Source organism: Heloderma suspectum, chromosome 15 (assembly GCF_057233095.1).
Source record: "Heloderma suspectum isolate Gila_16-S chromosome 15, 16-S_ref, whole genome shotgun sequence".
In the NCBI taxonomy this organism is placed as follows: Eukaryota; Metazoa; Chordata; class Lepidosauria; order Squamata; family Helodermatidae; genus Heloderma; species Heloderma suspectum.
The window spans coordinates 17,774,205-17,794,443 of record NC_139472.1 but is presented as its reverse complement, the minus strand read 5'-3'; the positions used below and the strand labels follow the sequence as shown (position 1 = coordinate 17,794,443).

Below are 20,239 nucleotides of genomic sequence, written 5' to 3'. Positions count from 1 at the left end.
ACTGGCAAGCAAGAAGAAGGAGGGGAGAAGTCGCCAAAGTCCATGAACATCTGGCTGGGTTTACTAACTTCTCCAGTTCTGAATGCAAGGCCACATCACAAATTGAGTGCTACGCCCCAGATTGGAAAAGAATTGGAGCTTCTGGGCATGCATGTATCAATAAGGAGTCCTGGGTTGTGTAGTTTCTAGGGCGTCTGACATCTCTATTGAATACATGGGTACCTTGGGAAACTACATGTCCCCGGGAAACTACATGTCCCCGGGACACTGCTGTTCTGGGGTTGTACCCAGGATCCGCTTTCTGCTGATGGAAGGCCTCTGCTCACAGAAGGTTCCCTTCCCTCATTTTTGGATATCCCCTCCCTGCCCCCCATAGCTCACCCCATCGAGCAGGGTTGCCCAACCCTCTGTGTAGCATTTTTAGGGGGCTCGAACGGCTGCTGTGTGGAGGAGCGGGCAGGCACCAAAATTTGGGTCCAAGCCCTGGAGTCTGGGTTTCAACGAATAAAATAATAATAATAATAATAACAACAATAATTTTATTACATTTCTATACAGCTCCATAGCTGATGCTCTCTTGGGCACCAGGGATAATGGGCCTTCCCTCCTGGTTGCTCCGGCTGCTGGCCGAGGGATCAGGGCTCGAGGCAGGGCTCAGGGGTCTCAGAGAGGGAGGTATTTCGTCTCTGTTGTGCTCCTGGTATCAGGAGGGCGGCAGTGTTTCCAGATTTCAGAACTGGGTTTGTGGCGGGGAAACAAAACAAAATGCCATCCAACTTTAACGACAACGAAAGCTTGGTTTGAACGGTCCACTTTGAACCAAATCTACTCATTACTGAGCATACGTTTTAAGCACTGGCGGGGACATGCATTGCGGATGAGGTCTGGAGGACGGAATCGGCACTGACAACCGCCCAGGTAGCAACGCTGAACCTGGCATGGACGGTTTTCTAGCCCTACCAGGTCACAGGGAATGCATAAACTGCCTGTGGGGGAAGCATTACGCTGTAGCCCGATGGGGCAAAATAGCTCAGGCTGGGGGCTGCGATGTCAGTGGGGCGGCGAATCCACGCCGGGTTTCTGTCAGAACCAGTCAGAACTCTACAGGAGCAATCCAAGGTGCGGAGCCTGCCAAGATCACTGGAATCACATCGCTGGGCTGTAAGCCACAGGGGAGTAAAAAAGGAGGCGCTCGAGTTGGCGGTCCCACTTACTTCGGTGTAAAGGTGCCTTCCACTGGGGGAAGCACCCTTGCTCCCATCTCACGCTGACCAAGGGTGTGGGGCGCTGGCAGCTTCAGGAAAAAACGGAGGCCATGAGGCCAGCGGTCTGCCTGAAAGGGTTGGCATTGCTCCGTCATCAATAAGGCCCATGCAGCGGTAAGATGCAGGGGCTACTGCATTTCCCAATCTGAAGCAAGGGTGGGCAAGCCGTTGCCCTCCCAATGTCAGCTCCCATGAGCCCCTGCAGCGTGGCCAATGGGCAAAGATGATGGGAACTGAAGTCCCAAACCTCTGGCCGGAACCAGCTTGACTACTCATCCCCCAGTGGAGAGCTCCTTTAGAGTTCTGACTGGTTCTGGCTGAAACCCGGAGCGGATTCCCCGCCCCACTGAGCCCAGGGGACCTTTGATTTGGGAGGCTGAGACCACCGCGAGGGCAGGCAGAGCTCCAGTCGAAACGTTCCTGCCCCAGCGGCTCCTGCTCTATGCCCTCGACAAGCAACTCGTTCTGTGGCATTTTGCATCAGCCATCAACGTTCGCTGCACCCACTTACCGCCCAGGCCAAGCCCCCCTCTTTGAAGAGCCCTTTGCCTGTGTTTCAGCTCATGCGGGAGAAAGCAACTGGGGAACCCCAGAGATCAGGGGCTATCCCGGAGGGGGGGTGTCCTTGTGACCCCATGGCTCCTGTCAGCGACCATGCACTGCACCCCAAACCAGCACAATGGTGACTTCGTGCTGCTCACGCCGAGTGGCCAGTTGCACCCCCTGGGCCTGGCTTTGACACCTGCAGCAATGCAGTTGTTTAGCCCCAGCAGCTATGGGAAGCATGGCAACATCTGTTCCCTTTTCCTCGTGCGCCTGGATGTTTTGAGATTCCGGGCGGGAGGAGAGGTGCTCGGGCCGGGGCCGTCCCTACCACGAGGCAGAGGGAGGCGGCTGCCACAGGTAGCTGATGCTGGGAGGCGGTGGCGGCAAGGTGTTGGGGGACAGCGCTGTGTGTGTTGCAGAGCCTGCTCTGCACCTCGTACGTCGGCCCTGCTGCGCTGGTGTGGTAGGAGATGCTGTTCCATCCTGTGTGGAAGTATGAGTCAGCTGCCAGTTCACTCGGCTGAAACATCTGAGGATCGTAGAACTGGAAGGCGACCCAGAGATCATCTAGTCTCACCCCCTGCTCAGTGCAGGCTCTGCACTGCAGGGTGCATCTACAGTATCCCTGACAGGTGGCCATCTAGCTGCTGCTTAAATACCTCCAGCAAAAGAGAACCCACCACCATCCACAGCAGTCTATTTGCCAAACAGCCCTCACTGTTAGAAACGTTCTCCTGACGTTTGGCCAAAATCTGCTTCCCAGACATTTCCACCCATTGGTTCGAGTCCTGCCCTCGGGAGCAATGGAGAAGAAGCCCACTCCATCATCTGCACGGCAGCCTTCCTGATATTTGAAGAGCGCTCTCACGTCTCCCCTGAATCTTCTCTTCCCTAAACAAACATATGTGCCTCTTTCAACCGTTCCTTCTAGGACTTGGTTTCCAGACACCTCCTCATCCTGCTTGCTCTTCTCTTGGGCTGGTCCTGCCTTGATGACCTTAGAGATAGACTCTGACCAAGTTTTAAGATGGACACGCTAATGGCAGCACTGCAAACCCGTGCAACATTTTCACTGTGCAGTCACAAGGGGAGAACAACCCAAGGAAGGCAGAAGCAATGGAGAAGACAGACATAACCAGCCAACTGTGAACATTGTGCCAACTGGGAACGTTCATCGTTTCTGTCTATATGCATTAGGGGGCAAATGCCCTGGAACCTGTTTTGAACACCAGGGCTCAGTCCTGGAGTTGTTGTAAAGATGCATCAGAGTCCATGGAGAGTTCTTCTCCCTCACCACAGCCAGTTCCTATACATGTGAGAGTCACAGGAAGGGCGTCTGGATGAATCTGGGCAAAAATAACCCCCCGAACCTTTCTTGCTAAGCCTTGCAAAGAAAGCAGAGACACTTGGCCCTCCTCAGACTGTAAGAATTTAAAAAACAAAGCCCTTTGAAGAGAGACTGAAAGAACTGGGCATGTTTAGCCTTGAGAAGAGAAGACTGAGGGGAGATAGGATAGCACTCTTCAAGTACTTGAGAGGTTGTCCCAGAGAGGAAGGCCAGGATCTCTTCTCAATCATCCCAGAGTGCAGGACACCAAATAATGGGCTCAAGTGACAGGAAGCCAGATTCCAGCTGAACATCAGGAAAACCTTCCTGTTAGAGCAATACGACAATGGAACCCATTCCCTAGGGAGGCAGTGGGCTGTCCCACACTGGAGGCATTCAAGATGAGGCTGGACAGCCATCTGTTGGGGATGGTCTGACTTGGATTCCTGCCTTGAGCAGGGGGTTGGACTGGATGGCCTTGTAGGCCCCTTCCAACCCTACTGTTCTATGATTCTATGAAGACGAGGCTGGACCGCCATCTGTCAGGGATGCTCTGACTTGGATTCCTGCCTTGAGCAGGGGGTTGGACTCGATGGCCTTGTAGCCCCCTTCCAACCCTACTATTCTATGATTCTATGAAAACTGAATGCTGTGCTGGCCATCGTTGCCTCTTTCCTGGTGCTTCAGTTTCTCAGCGCTGATAGTGAATCCTGGCTATGGAGTTAAGCATGCAATGAATAGATAGCATTTTGCTGCAAAGAGTGTGGCGGGGGCAGGGCTTCTATGCTGGCTCGGACATGGCATCTTTAAAACATGATGTGAGAAGCAGCCCTCTTGGATTTCATCACCTCTGAGTCGCATAACCATCCGGTAAGCAGCTGAACACTTTCCTTTCTATCCCCGACCTGGGTTATAGTTTATTCTTGGGAAACAGGCCTTGTGATGCCTCCAACTGGACTGGAGGCAGACACACCAGAAGGAGGGAAGCCTCCAAAATTCTCATCTGAATTTCTGCCTTGATTTTGGAGGCCAGACTTCCTTGTCTTGGTGCCAAAGTGGAACCAATGGAATCCTCCACAGCTCTGCTTGTAATTTCCAAATTTTGTACAGAATGCTGTTCATGGGTAGATTGCTACAGCTTTCAATTCATTTGAAACTTTCCCCTCTTCTATATACTATGTACTTTGATAAAACACTACAAAAGAGCGATCTTGCATTGTCACGCTTGCATCAAGATTCTTTGTGTGCGGTTTTACAGCTATGCACGTGTACAAGTGTGCACTGATAAAACACCTCAAAAAAGCAATTTGATGTGATTGTTCATACATTTGCATCAGCCATCTTTTTGTGTGATGTTTTACTAATATGCAGGAGTGCATGTGTACACCACTAAAACACTGCACAAAAAAGAATCTCAATGCAATCACATGATTGCTTTTTGGCAGTGTCTAATCCATGCTCATGCGGGCATTGGTATTGAAGAGGTTACCAATGTGCAGAAGTCTATGTGCACTGACAAAACACAACAACAACAGAGAAGTGAGCTTGACATGATTGTTGGCATGATCGCATGGAGATCCTTTTCGTGCAGTGTTTTATTGATATGCAGGAGCGCAAGCGCAGATCAGGAAAATACAACATAAAAAGCATTCTGATGCTATCACAGTTATGGTCACACCATGATGGCTTCTTTGCAATGCTTTTTGCTGTCAATGCATGCATGTGCATGTGCTATCAATGCATGTGCATGTTAGCACCCCCTGCCCTAACTGGAAGGGGACCCAGAGATCATCTAGTCTCACCCAATAGTGGGCTTGGTGCTCCCGATCTGCATCTGCATGTGCTATCAATGCATGTGACAACGCATGTGCTATCAATGCATGTGCATTGATAATGCAGAGAGTGTAAATGAACTGAAAGCTGCAGCCATCCGTGCCTACTCCAATTTGGGAATTAATTATAAGAGTTGGATCCGGGACCTGGTTTCTGCAACAGGAAAGAACCTTCTGAGATAGGAAGGGCTCTGGTCACAGATGGTCCTTCTGTCCAATTTTTGGGGATTCCCCACCCCCGCTCACCCCAATCAGCAGGGTCTCCTGATTGTCGGTGTAGCGTTTTCAGGGGTCTGGAGGCGTGGCCTTGGGAAGGAGGGGGCAGGGAAGTTGCTTCCACTAGCGCAGTTGATCCATCGTAAATCTGGACCCAACCCTGGAAATCCTTCTAATTAATTCGGAATCTGGCAGGTGGGGAACTTGGGGCTGAGCAAAGCCATAGCACAACAAAGGAACAGAAGGGTGGTGGTGGTGGTGGTAAGCTGTTCATCTCTAGAGAGCAGCAGATTGAACAACGGCATCATCAACATGACTCATTTCCCAAGAACAAACAGCATTGAACAAAAGTACCACCTAGAGAAAAGGGCCATTGCTTGCCTCCATTGCTTGTCGGGGCCTTACAGGAGCATTTTCATGTTCATTTTGAACATCCTCAAGCATCCTTTACTGTATGATGCCTCCTTATTATTTCAGATCCAAGGAACGTGTGGATCATTTCGTGGCTGCAAAGTACTTAAACACAGTTCTGACCTGAATATAATTTCGGCACATCAGAGTATGCATGCGCGCACGTGTGTGTGTCTGCGAGTGGGTTCCTGAACTTGCATGTGGAATGAGGACGCATGACATTCATGCCAGGTTGAGGATACAAGACAGAGGACAAAGGAGCATGTTGGAGGTCTGCCTGCCTCAGCCTACGGCCGGGCTGAGATGCTCCAGCTACCGTGAGAAATGTCGGGGAGCCGTTTATACCGTCATGCCACTGTGATGCTCTCAGTGGCAGCAGCTGAACAGGACCAGCCCAGAAAGTGGCCCACAGTGACAGATCTGCACATTTGGTATTTTGGTTGCCTTGGGGTATCCAAAAGCAGCTTTTTACATAGGCAGGGGGGAAGGGTTGGAGATGGGGAGAAGGAAAATGGGCAAAATAATATTTGTTCTCTTGGCCTCGAAGCCATCCTACTTCAGCTCTGCTAATTCAGCATCCAGAGAGCAGAGGAGTATAAACACCACCCGTCCAACCCTCCCCACCCGACGTGGAAAAATAGAAATTCCAATATTTATGTAATAATTTAGTTAGAATACATCTTCTGTATTGTGCAAATAAATTAAAACTAAAGAATAGAGGGGAGGGGGAATGAAAGAGGGTTAAGGAATTATTCCAGATGAGTATGCATTAAAAAAACCCAACACAACAGAAAAATTAGGACGGGAGCGAGCGGGCAAGCAGCCACATCCACATGGTTTCCTAGGATTCTGACCTGGAAGAGGTCAGCTGATGGGTTTTGGGGGTCTTTTTTGGAATGGAAATCAGAGACTGTTTGGCATGTGACGTTTTGCCCTCTCCGAAACAACCTCCGGGTAGAAACACAGCCACTTGCAAACTGCGCCGTCGTTTTTTCCCTCCTGCGCATCTGGCTTGGGAAGCCGCCATGGGTCGCAACCTCATGTCCATGTAGGAAAACCGTCACATGTGAAACAGACCAGAGGGTGTGAGCGCACCATCGTTTACAAAAAAATCCTCTCACTGTCTTGCAATTCCGTTTTCCCCAAACTGGTTCCCCGGAGATGTGTTGGACTACAGCTTCCATCATCCCCAGCCAGCTTGGCTGGCTGGGGGATGATGGAAGCTGTAATCCAACATGTCTCTGGAGAACCAGTTCGGGAAGGCTGCTGTGATCCTTCTATAAATGCACCCCTATGTGGCCGCCCACTGCGAGGGAAAAATAAAGAAGAGAAAGGTTGCATCTCTCTTTGACCCAATGCTATAGCCAGAAAATTTGTGGTAAGGGGTTCTAAGGGGGCATGGAGTTGTTGTGGGAAAGCCAGAATACAGATACAGGTAGCCTGGTATAGTCGAAGCGATTTAATCATATTCAGGATTAGTGACATGACGTTTACGGTGCAATCCTGCGCCGGCCACCCCAGACGTAAGCCCCTCTGAGTTCAAACTCTCTTCCTCCCTTGTCAGTGTGCATAACCGGTTTTCCCAACTTGGTGCCCTGCTGGCTGGGAATGATGGGACTTGCAGTCCAACTGCCCCAGAGGGCACCAGGTTGGGAAGACGGGTGTATAAGATTGCAGCCGTAAGTATATGAAGTTGAGGACTTGTCAATCGTCCCAGTGCCTCTGCTTTCATTGGCCAGAGTCCTGGAAAGAGGGAACAAGTTTATTTCTTAGTGAGCGCTTGGTTACAGTCCTGCCCGCGTACTTCCCTTAATACCTCCACCGGTAAAAGGGACTAGACTAGAAAAGGGCAGGCAAACGCACCCCTGGGCACCGATCTTGGCACCTGCCTAGCTGCCATATCTCTCCCACTTTTTTTTGTAATCGACACATTTCGATTACAAATGTGGTTGCTGTGAAATAGGTTTGCGTTGGTGCTGAAAAACTGTGGGTTCAAAGGAGTTTAGTTTGTTGGGGCTCAGATCCCATATCTGTTTCATACTCAGGCTTTTGGGCAGGTTACTTGTCCTTTGACACATTTCCCGTAGCAGCCATTTTGTGGTGGTGCCTAGGACAGTTTCTCAAATTGCTACATGTGCCCATGAACCAAAAAGGTAGCATGCCCCTGGGCTAGGAGCTTACTTTTGAAAAACAAAAGCTAAAAATTCAGGGAGGGGCCCGAATATACCTAATGGGGGTGGGATTAGACCCTCTTAGACCCTGTGGCTTGAACCCTGATTTCACCACACGGAGTGCATATATAAGAAGGAGCAACATATAAATTATAGGGGGGCCATCACCACACAGTGAGATTTCTCTCTAGACAGAACTGTGTACACCAGGGATGGCCAACGTCTCCAGTCTTGGGGGGCGGGAAACGTATTTTTGCCAGACAAACTGATTTTCTGATGGAGGGTCAGGATCCATCACAGAGTTGGTGCTGTCTTGGAACAAGGGATACTCAGTTCTATGGCCCCAATAAAACCAGGATCTGGCATCCAAAATCCAAAGAAAGCTTCCAAGTCTGGTCTGTCTCGTATGACAGGAAAACGCTTATTCCTTTTCTTTAGTGGAAACGTCATATATATATATATATATATATTTGGTAGGGTCATCAGGAGCTCCCAAAAGGGCCAAACTACATGTGACCCCCATTTACACAGATAACAACAGCAAGAATTTTCAAAAGACATTTTTATTTCTTTAAAAACGCAGGAAGGGGAGGCTCAATCTGGATCAGGACTTTTGTGGGGAGGGGAGAGGGCTTTAAAAATCCCTTCTCCCATTGTGGACCCATTCCAGCAGAAATGATGGGCAGCGAGTCCAGATTGGACAGACTGGCCCACACATGGCCCCGATCCAGATCGGGAGCACCAAGCCCACTATTCGCATTGCAAGAACAGCTCCCATTTACACCAACGGAAGCTTGCCTTCCAATGCACGTTATCAGGTACAGTGAGGGCCCTAATTCGGATTGGGAGTGCAATGGGGGGAAATGATTAAGGCCAGCCTGCCTCCAATCCAGGGTCCTGATCCAGATTGTGAGCCCCACCCCTGGGGTTGGATCCAGGTTTAGCCATACCCACTGAAACCAATAGGACTTCACTTGGTCAAGACTAACATAAATCTCATTGGGCGGTATCCAACAGCGTCATTCTGCAAACTCAAACAGCACTACCGGAGCTCCGCCAAATCTTTCTGTTGTTGCACAACAGGTTGCACGACAGATCGTGCCAGTGCAATGCACAACTGCTTGCCCAATGGGCTGTGCAACTGCTTGCCCAACCGCCCTTGCGCAAATGTAAATTCAGTTGGATTCTCCTCTTGCACATAGTTCGGAGCTCAGTTTCCACTAGCACAGCGTCACTTGAGGCAGCGGAATGACACAGTTGGATGCCGCCCATTGATTCGCATGGGTCTACTCTACGTATGACTAAATCTGGCTCCAATCCCTGGTCTTCCCTTTAAAAAAAAAAAATTTGAGCAATTGTTGGTTGTGTGGATAGCGTCACACGTAGTTGGGTCTCAATAAGTTTGCTTTGGTGACTGGATCTCTCCTCTACAGATCGCCTGTTGCCCATCCCTGGCGTAAACTCACTCTGCTGGTCACGAGAAGGTCAGTCCATCTCGCAAGGGCAGGATGCACGGTTTCGCCTCCTGGCAGGCATCTTGGCAAACACACGAGATGCAAACAGCTTCCCGGGGTGGGAGACAGGAAGAACAGCGTTTTGGGGCAAGAGACGTTTACAAGCACAGTGCACAATATTTGTCGTCCTTGTTATTTACAAATACACAGCAGTCCTTCAAGTTTTTCAAGTTTTGTAAAAAGAAGAGGGGCAGGGGGGGAGCAAAGAACAAAACGAAAAGAAAGAAAAAAGGGGGTGGGGGGAGGCAAGAGGAGGAGCAAAACAAAACGAAACACACCCCAGAACAGAACCAGGGAAGGTTACACAACACGACCGGCATCGCTCCATAGACAACAGTTAATGGGGGTCACACACGGGATCGTTTGGGATTTATGTACAGCGGGTTACAGAAGAAGCAACGCAGAAGAGGCAGCGGGAACGCGACCCGCCGGGTTCAGTTAGAGGCGTTTTGCTCGCGCACACAGACACTCCCACACACGCACGCACACCAGAAGCGGGAGGGGGCGGGGCGGGCCGTCACCAGTCGGCATCCTCCTCTATATAATAATCGGGAGTGGTACCATCGAAGAGCCCAGGGTCGAGAGATTTCCGTTGCTTCCCTCTGGCGAACACCCGGGAGATGGAGCCAAATCCCATTTTCTCTTTCTTCTTTTTCCGTTTTTGGTCTTCCAGGTCCTCTAGAGACTGAGGAGAAAGAAAAGAGAAGGATTTTATTTTTTCCGGCACGGGAAAGGGCAGGTGAGCAAGAAACGAGGGCGATGTTCTGAGGTGGCAAGGGCTGGCGGGCGGGATGGGAGGGCTTATGTCCAGAACCTTCCCAAGACGCCTTGCGGTACCTAGCAGTGGACGGCAACCACACTGGGCTTGCATCAGTGGTCCCAACCTCAGGGGGTCAGTGAATCCACTCCAGGTTTCAGTCAGACCTAGTCAGAGCTCTAAAGGGCCGATCCAAGATTTGCACCTTGGAAGCTCCTTTAGAGTTCTGACTGAAACCCAGAGTGGATTCACCGACCCACTGACATCAGAGCCGCCAGCCTGCACTGGTTTGCATGTCATATGAAAGCAAGGTTTTGCGCTACGCATGCAAGCAGAAAGGAGACCACGCAAAGTCTCCAGATTGCACGCTCCCCTCATCTTGCACAACCGGGAGGAGGATGAAACCAGCGTTCAGCTTCACAACAACAGGTTCCTGGCCTGTTGTTAGACGCGGCCCAGGAATTGTGGCTTAAAATAACTTCTAGTCAACTTCTAAACAAGCCAACAACAAACCCTGGTTTGTTTTTCTGGCTTGCTTGACTAAGTAGAGCTGCTTTTAAAACCGCAGTTCCTCGTTCACACGTAACAATGCCAGGAATCTGCGAAAGCGAAACTGAATTTTGTTTTATTCCTGCTCCCGGTCATGGGGGAAGCATGCGAGCTGGACGCTTTGCATAGGCTCCTTTCTGCTTGTGCATGTAGTGCTAAATTACAGTTCAGCGTTATGTGCCAGTGCAACCATGGTGCAGGTGACAATCAGGGCTTTGTCGAAAGGTTTTTCCCCCTACTGCATCAGCCGGTGGCCCAGAGCATGAGCGCTTAGCCTGAAGCCGAACAGGAAGGAAAGCTGGAAAGTAAGGAAGAATAAGGGTGAAAGAAGAAGAGTGAGCGGAAGGAAGGAAAATGGAGGTCCCTTGCAAAGAATGGGAGAGTAAAAGAAGGCTCTAATACACTATTAGCATAAGACTTTCTTCCCCAACTTGGTCGCCTTCAGATGGGTTGGACAAAAGTTCCTATATCACCCCAAACGACATGCTACATGGCACCTGCATGGAGAAGGCTGGGATAGGCTTCAGTTCTGAAGACTGAGCGGAAACCATCTTCATCTTTATTTTGTAATTCTTTTCATTTCCATTGCCTTTTTCTATGACACTTTAAGAAACAACCGAGCTCCTTATAAAACTCCATGTGGCCAGCCAACTGCGCAAAAGAGAGTTATTTCCCACTGCATAAAAAACCAGAAAGAGGGCCTTTTCTGCTGTGGCACCCTGGCTGAGGAATGAGCTCCCTAGAGAGGTTCACCTGGCACCTCGCCTTCCAGCGCCAGGTGAAGACCTTTTTATTCTCCCAGTATTCTAGAATCTTAGCTTCCAAGACCTTTAGCTCTGGTGTTTTAAATCTATATTTGAAATCTCTGCATTGCTGCTAGGTTTTATTCTGGTTGTACCGTTATTTTGTGGTTTTACGCTTTCATGTTTTATGTTGTTTTGTGCTGCGCTTTGTGGTTTTAATTTTTGTGAACCACCCAGACAGCTTTGGCTGTTGGGCGGTATAGAAATGAATGAATGAATGAATGAATGAATAAAATGCATCCTCCCTGTGATTCCAAATGATTCCGGAACAGGCTGCATTAGGTCTTCCTTCTTTACATGTGATCCCAGCCAGAAGACGTTTTTAATCCTCCACCAGGGAAGGAATTTCCTCCTCCTGGTCCTACATGTCTTAAAGGGATAGTATACATCAGCTTTCCCCCAATCTGGTGCCTTCCAGATGTGTTGGACCAACAAACGAACAAACACACTACAAGTCACCCCAAACGGCAAGCCAATGGCCATGTTGGCTGGAGATTACAGAAACTGTAGTTGAGCCAGAAACGGATGAGAATTCCCGTCGCTACATTTTTGGATAATGACTTCCCAAAATTTGAAAATGGCTTCATCAGGGCACTTGAGGGTCAAACTACAGCTTATGTTAATTACATAGTGGGTAGCTGAGCCTCTCTTTTTTTTTTTTACTTGAGAGGGTGTGTGGCCCCAATTTAGATCAGAACCAGCACACACTGGGAGGGAAGGATTAAACCTTTCCCCCCAACTGTTTTCCAGCATTCTACCCCCATCCCAGTTCAGAGATTTACAAGAATCTACAGTTTCCATTGCAGTCCATGGAGCAAACTCCACTGGAGTCATTGAAGTTCGGGAAGCAAAGAGGAGGGTGGGGCAGGTCCTGATCCGAATTGGGGTTGCACACACTTACTCTCAAGTAAACAAACAAACAAACAAAGAATAGGCTCAGCTAGTCACTACACAATTAATGTAATATGCACTTTGAGACTAAAAAAAACTGAATTTGGGAGAAAAAGAATTGGAAAGTTCCATCCATGCATGATGAGGGCTTTGAACGCTCCGCTCTTAAAAGTCAAGGCTTCAGTCTCTGTGTATTCAACTGCGTTTGTGGTAGGGATGCTGGAGAAATTCGAGACCAACTAAAAGGAGCTTGGATTTCTAAGACTCCGACCTGTGGAATCCACTGCCGAGTGGCCCCCTCAGGCTGCGTGGAGTCCGTGGACTTTCTGATGATTTTTTTTTACTTTTCCAAAATTTACGCACATAAATTTGTAGGAAAATACATAAGTTTCTACAGAGGAAATGTTGAATGGAATGGGGGACCAAATGTTATGTACAAAGGTAAATTACATCAATACTTACATAAATATTTACGTAACTATTTGCGTATTTTTCCGCATGACAAAAAATATATATATTCACATTCGTCTGCGAGTGGACGACGGAACAAAAGGCACCTGACAATCCACAAAACAGTCCACAGTCTGTACATCCCTCGTTTGTGGGGCCGTAATTAGGGTGGTCGCTTCATTTTCCTGACAGGCTCCACATCTTTAACAGCTTTGTAGCAGGAAGGTACACTGTTCATTCGTTACATTTCTATACTGCCACATAGCCGAAGCTCTCTGCGCGGTTCACAGACATTAAAAACCATTAAAACACATTATCTAAAGTATAAAAAATCATGGCCCTCTCCATGCTGAGAATAGTTGTTGAATTTGGCTGGTGCAGATGGGTGAGAATCTGTCAGGTTCGTTTTTGATGAGAACTTACAAACATTCACACAATTCTTCAGAAACGGGATGGAAAGAACTGGAGATTGAAAAAATAATGGAATCTGGGAGCAATCAAAACTGATGGATTTGTCCATCCCCATGTCCAACTCATCTGGAGGGCACACGGTTGAGAAAAGGTGGTCTATGAAATATATGTATATATCGTAATTCCAACCTCTCAGACACACACGTACACAGCACAGGATCTGAATGATCCAAACCATTCGAGTGGGGCTGAGCTTAAGCCCTTTCATCTCTTCCCCCAACAACCATCCCCCCCGATCACCCCACCCCTTTCCGCCAATTTCACATTGCTCTGGCTCAGAGAGAAGGATCTGGTTCTTACCTGGACAATTGGGTTGTGCAAGTTTTTCTGTACCGGTCCAGGACTATCCCCCTGCCGGAACAAAGAGATATGTCAAGCTTGCTCACCTGGCCCAAAGATGGCTTCAGAACCCCAAACTGGGCGACCGCCATCAGCAAAGCTGCAAACATGGCAATGCACAGTGTCAAACCTCGTCTTGCGCTTTTCCTGAGCTTTACCGTGAAAGGCCTGGGAGCTACAATGAAGATGGACGCAGATGGTTCTCCAAGGTGTGCCACAGTTCTTTTTTTTTTTTGGCACAGGTTTCTTTCCCAAGGATCACAGCAGCTTATTCGGGACCACTGGGCCCTGCAGGTCGGAACGTTGTTGAAGGGGCAACAGTATGGCACATGAAATGCAACATGATGACAAAGCTATAGACGTGAGGGCAGGGAATTCAGAGAAGATCTCCTGCCATATGCCTGGATGCAGACAAATTGGGATGGGATCACAGGAGGGTGACCAAAATGGCCAGAGGGGTAGGGAAAGCAAGTCCGCTGAACACAGGTGGAAGGAATTGGGTCTGTTTCATTTGACGAAGGGAAGATTGGGAGGGGGACATGACAGCATGCTTCAAAGACGTGAAGGGCTGTCACACAGGTGAGGACAGAGACTTGTTTGCTGCTGCCCCAAAGGGCAGCACTAGATCTAACGGTCCTGAAGATACAGGAGGGTTGGTTACGGTTGAACATTAGGACAAGCTGATTGATGGCAAGAGGAGTTCGACCGTTCCCTAAAGGCAACGGAGGCTGGTGGCGCCAGTTTCGGTGGGGCTGTACATCCACTCTGGGTTTCAGTCACAACCAGTCAGAACTCTAAAGGATCTATCCAGGATGCTGAACCATATTCCCAAAATAGGTTCAGCACCTCGGATAACTCCTTCAGAGTTCTGACTGCGATTCAGAATGGATTCACAGCCCCACCGAAATCGGGGCCACCAGTCTCCATAGCGGGTGGGGGTGGGCTCTCCCTCACTGAAGGTCTTCAAGCAGAAGCTGGATCTGTTGGGTCCAGGGATGCTCATGTTCTGGCTTTCCTGGAATGAGCAGGCAGTGGGGGTGGGTGGGTTTAGGCTCGACGGCCTACAAAGCTCCCCAAACTCCATGTTTTGATGACTCTTAACCAGAGGGGACTGGCTGGGCACTGCCAGTCACAAGCCAAGCTGACACTGGGCTTGCCTTGCTCTGTAGCCTCGCTCTCTAACCTCACTCTCTAACCTTGCTGTCTAACCTTGGACACATCACTGAACTAACACACCAAAACCATCTCGATTCCAGTTCGGAAGAACTTGCGTTATGACGTATATGACATGGATGCCATGGCTGTAATCTCCCAAACTGTTACATACACGGCTGTCCCTTCGGGGGAACTATGAGTTGGATCCCAATTTAGTCATACTCCAAGTAGACCTAGTTAGCCATGGTTAACTAGTCATGATTTCAATGGGTCTGCTCTGAGCCACTGATGGACTGGATCCAATCCAGTATATTTACTGCTATTCACTGGATAGTATATTTACTGGATCCAACCCAGTATATTTACTGCTATTTGCTTTCTTTACTGTGATGTGGTATGCTCTCTAATTAGCCCCCCCCCCAAAAAAAAAAACCCTGCATGTTTCTCCCTGAAAATGGCAGCTTCGTGGGGGGACACACACACACAATTTTCCTCCCCCAGTACCAATTTTGCCCCATTTCCCTCTGCAGCTGTGTACTAATTTAAAAGAAAACACTATGGGAAGTTCTAAGTGTGGATCTCTTATGTCACAATTAGTTTGGTCCCAGGCAGCTGTAAAAGTGATACACACAGGCCGCAAATCCTCATTTCACATATACACTGATGGGGCCTGAACTGGCTGTGAATATCCAGAAAATAATATCTAAGGGTCATGGTGGATGTTTCAGAGGAAAACCCCAATTCTGTAGTAAGAATTATTAGGAAAGATATTGAGGATCAGGGCCAAGCTACCACAGGATGTGGAAGATTAAGGGTGCAATCCTACACATACCTAAACAGAAAAAAAAAATCCTACAACTCCTAGCATGGCTGGCTGGGGATTGCTGGGAGTTGTAGGGCTTTTTCTGTCTAAACACACACAGGATTGCATCTGAATTTTCCCCAAATCCTAAAGCAGGGTGGGCAACTTGTGGCCCTCCAGACACAGAGGAATTACTACTCCGATCATCCTTCACTGTGGGCCAGGCTGGCTGAGGCTGATGGAAATGGGAGCCTATCAACATTTGGAAGACCCCATTCTAAAGAGCTGTACCTTAGACAACCTTGCGATGTCCATTTTCTTTTCTCCATATTTTAGGAAGCAATTCATGGAGCTGTGCTGATACTTTTTAAAACATTTTTTTGGAAAAAATAATTTTAAAATGCTTCGACCCCCCCACCCCAGCTCCAATTTATCTCATTAGGAGCCGAAAGTCTAATTTTGTCGTGGTCGGTCAAGCAGGAACAGCTGCAATGAATATTGTATTAACGTTGATGATGAGAGTTTCTGCAGGAGTGGAGGCGGGGGGCGGGGGGGCAGAGCTCAGAGTCAGAACAAGTTTTTTGCAAGTCCCCCCCTTGGTAAAAGGGATTGCAGTCAGCAGGGCTGGTGAAGACACAGACCTGAGCCCCTGGACCGTTGCTATCATTCAGCGCAGGCAGCGCTAAGCGAAACGGACAGAAGGACTGCGTTCGCACAATCGGGGAAGGAAAATAAGCCATTGTAACCATTGTTTACAAACCACCCCACAAACCATGGCTTGTTCTAGGGTTGTGGGTGGTTTGTAACCCACCCCCGGAATGCACCCTCGCCAGGTTCAGGTCACACGACAAACCGCGCCCGGCAAGGATAACTGTGGTAACGATGCGGAACGCAACTGGCATGCGTGGTGTGGGGAAATAAGCCGTGATGGGTTATTTTCCTTCCCTGACCATGCAAACTGGGCCAGGAAGGATATAAGAACCCTGCTGGATCAGACCATCTCATTCAGCATCCCAGTGGCCAACCAAAAGGTGTTGGGGAGTAAACTACACCCTACGTTAAATGTGTAGCATGTATCTGACCCGAGTTGTTTTTTTAAAAAAACTTCAGTGTAAGCACACAGGGCACTGATCCAGATTGGGACCAGCACGCATGGGTGGGGAGGAGGGTTAGACCCCCCATCCAGCTGTTTCCCACCTTCTAAATCTGCACCCTCCCCCAGTGGGAAGCTAAAGAAAGAAAGAAAAACTTTCAGTGGTGTCCATGAGGGTTTTTCTTTCTTTCTTTAGCCCCCGTGGTGTGTGTGTGTGTGGTAATTTAGGGGAAGTAGCTGGGTGGGAAGGTTCCTCCCCTGCGCTCATGTGTAGTGGTCTCAATCCAGATTGGGTCCCATGTACTTGCACTAAAGTAAAAACAACAACAAGAATACTCCCTCTCCCCAGTTTCTCAGCATCATTGCTCTGTTCCTCTAGTTCTTCCAAATGTTACCATAAAATTGTTTTGATTATAAGATGCCTTAGAGTCTCAGTTAGTTGAAAGGGGGTATTTGAAAATAAGTAAATAAATATTAACTCCTCCTGAAAGCCAAATGGAAGGTGTGTCCTGTCAGCCTTTTACACGGTCACATCATTATTAAGATTATCAGGAGGACTGGAACGTTGAGGTGGCAACTGAGAAAAAAAAAAATAAGGGAACTGGAAGAGAAGAGTTAATTGGCCTGCTCATGCTCTGGATAACTTTATATTAGAGTTGCGGGAGGGGATTAGCATGGGTGGGGGTTTGCATGCCATGAAGTTAAAAAAAAAATGCAATCCCTGCGCTATATATAAAAGAAAGGAAAAAGGACACCTTTTCCCTTTCCCACTCCTCAGAACTTGCCCGTAGCTACCTCCAAACTTGAGCCTTCTAGCAAGCTGGTGCTCTCCAGATGTTTTGTGCTACACCTCCCATAACCCCTGATGATTGGCCATGCTGGCCAGGACTTATGGGGCTTGTAGTTCAAAACATCTGGAAGGCACCAGGTTTCCTACCCTTACTCTAATATTATATTGCACAGCAAAGGCCTTGGGACGTGTAATCTTTTTCCTTCCTGACTCCAAAAACTCCACATCGCCAGGGCCGGCCCTACCATGAGGCCAAGTGAGGCAGTCGCCTCAGGCAGCAAATTCTGGTTGTTATAAAAAGGCAGCAATTCTGGGTGTTATAAGAAGGCAGCAAATTCTGGATGTTACAAAAAGGCAGCAAATTCTGGGTGTTATAAGAAGGCAGCAAATTCTGGGTGTTATAAGAAGGCAGCAAATTCTGGATGTTACAAAAAGGCAGCAAATTCTGGGTGTTATAAGAAGGCAGCAAATTCTGGATGTTATAAAAAGGCAGCAAATTCTTAGTTATTTATCTTGTTATTGTATTTCTACTGCCATGGGGAGAGCGGCTTTTGGCATTTCCTGTCACATGTACCAAAACAATTCAGCTAATTTTGGGTACAACACAACTTGATTTGGGTGGGTGCCTCGGGCAGCAAAATGTCTGGGGCCAGCCTTGCCCCCCCCAGGCCTGAACAGCACCACAAGGCCCCTACTCTAGGCAGGCTGGAGCCCTGAAGAGCAGTACTTCTCCTTGGGGGTGGGGATAGATTGCAACATTTTGTTGCAGGTCTCACTCGTTCTTTTTCATTCTCTGCATATTAGAAAGCAGAATAGCAGCAGCAGCAGGAAACCAACTGGCCCCAGGAGAAGGCTCAGGCATAAACAAGCGAGGCAGGCATGCGTGTTAGAGCAGAAGAACAGTGTTAAGAACGGCCAATGACCTGCAGAGGCGCCTTACATTGCAGAGCGAATGCGTTCGGTGCCGCGGCGAGTTGATGTCGCTTGGCGTGGACGACCGGTCGCCTTCTGCTGCCGACGCATCGGAGATGATGGAAGGCTGCCGGGAATGGCATGGGCTGACTCGGACCGCTGAAAGGCAAGGCGTGGGGATGGGCAGGTGAGTCCCCGCCGCTTTTCGACCCTTTGCCGCTCGAACGCTGCAGCTGTGCAGCAGACGGGCACACGGGAGAGTCGTGGGCTCAGATCCGAGTCCCGAAGCCTGGCAGGCAGGCGGTCTAGAAGTGCACAGGAAGAGCCTTCCTCACTGACAAGTCGCCCCTCCCTTTTCCGCGTCCCCCTCAAGGGCCCACAAACCTTACCTGGGCTAGGAGAAGGGTGAAGAGTGGCACCAGAGTGGCTGTTTGGGAACACTTGGTCCCCAAGTCTGGGGGATTCTGGACCATGATGCTCAAGGCTGCCTTCAGCAGGGGTGGGTGACAAGATGCTTTGGCCTCCAACCCCCATCATGCCTCACTGCTGACTGTGCTGGCTAGGGCTGATGGGAGTTGCTGGCCCAAACATCTGAGGGGCACAAGTTGAATATATGTTCATCCTCTGAGCAGTGGCACAGGGACTGCAAAATCTGAGCCTAAATTATGGATGGTCTGAGGGTGGTGGTGGTGGGGGCTTAACGAAATTCACAAGGCCCATTCCCTGACTCCCCACAATCATAGCCAAATCACACCCCCAGCCTTCTAAAAAGGGGGCTAAGGGGGCTGCCACAGAAGGAAAGAGGCCTGGGGGTTCTGTGCCCCTCCATAACCCAAGCACTGAGCTAGAGGGATCCTGGTTCAAGACCGAGGCACCTGTTCAACATCATGGCTCACCTGTGTGGAGCTTGGAACTTTCTACAGGGGGCAGCCATGCACAAGTTGACTTTGAAGGGGGGGCTATAGGTATGTTGTGTAAATCTAGCCACGTGTGCACAAAAGATCAACCCCCAATCCCCACTCGGTCATGAAGCTCCCTGTGTGAGTTTGGGCCAGTCCCACTCTCTCTCTCTGCTGAGCCTACCTCACAGGATTGTTGTGAGGACAAATGATGCAGGGAAGAGCCACGTATGGACGCTGACCCGAGATCCTTGGAGGAGGGTCAGGATAAGAAACAACAACCCTGCGACATGGCTGCAAAGGCGGCGGGGTGCCTGGCGGGAAGGAGGCGGAGATGGGACATTGAGGCCTGGCAGGGGCTCACCTTGGCGGTCGACCGTGTGCTGGGGGTGCGCATGGTACAGCGTCTGCTGGCTCTGCCGGATGGCGGCTGTGAGCGGGAGGTCGGCCTGCATCACCCATTCCTGATTTCCGTTGAGCACCGTCTCGCCGGGCATGGCTAGGGAGTGCCGCTTGGGGACGTCCTTCGTCAGTGTCGCTAAGGACTGTTTCGCCTGGGAGATGGAATGGAAAACACCCACAGCGAGTCACGCGTCCGCCGCTCCCTTGCGAGCATCTGGGCTGCTTCCTGTTTGCACGTAATATTACAGCCCCTCCTGATCTGTTTCAGCCGCGTTAGGGCCAGTACCGGCTCCAGGTTTCAGAGGGCCCTTGGGTAAGACACACTCAACGCAGACTCCTTTAGTGAGTCTGCTTCCTCAGCACCATTGTCACCAGCTGCTCTTGTTCCTCCTCCTCTCTCTCCTCATTGGTACCACTTACTTGCTTGACAGCCTGAGAGCCAATGAGCAAGCAGGCAGTAGCATCTCCTGCTCCTCCTTCTCAGCACCACCGTTGTCTGGGCCAGAGCGAGAGGCAGGTGAACAAGCAGGTTGCAGTGGTGAAGAGGAGGAGCGACTCCAGGGGGCTCTTGTCAGGGGGCCCCTGCTGGAGCGTGGGCCCTTGGCACGTGCCTGACCATGTCTACCCTTGACACTGCCCCTGAT

The 20,239-nt window shown here is 49.6% G+C and overlaps 1 protein-coding gene across 4 annotated transcripts in view; it reads right to left on the bottom strand.

Moving 5' to 3' along the window:
• Nucleotides 1-520: 520 nt before the first annotated feature.
• KAZN (kazrin, periplakin interacting protein) overlaps nt 521-20,239 on the bottom strand; it is a 372,012-nt gene continuing 352,293 nt past the window's right edge. For 2 of the 4 annotated variants that reach the window (XM_084822278.1, XM_084822281.1), the window contains 4 exons: nt 19,558-19,747; nt 18,323-18,453; nt 13,504-13,554; nt 8,320-9,967 (listed from right to left, as the gene is read on the bottom strand). In XM_084822278.1, coding sequence (XP_084678404.1) covers nt 9,800-9,967; nt 13,504-13,554; nt 18,323-18,453; nt 19,558-19,747 — 540 coding nt within the window. In that variant the 3' untranslated portion in view covers nt 8,320-9,799. Of the gene's footprint in view, nt 737-8,312; nt 9,968-13,503; nt 13,555-18,322; nt 18,454-19,557; nt 19,748-20,239 lie in introns of those variants that run through there. The other 2 variants (XM_084822280.1, XR_014786070.1) reach the window with 2 other exon arrangements.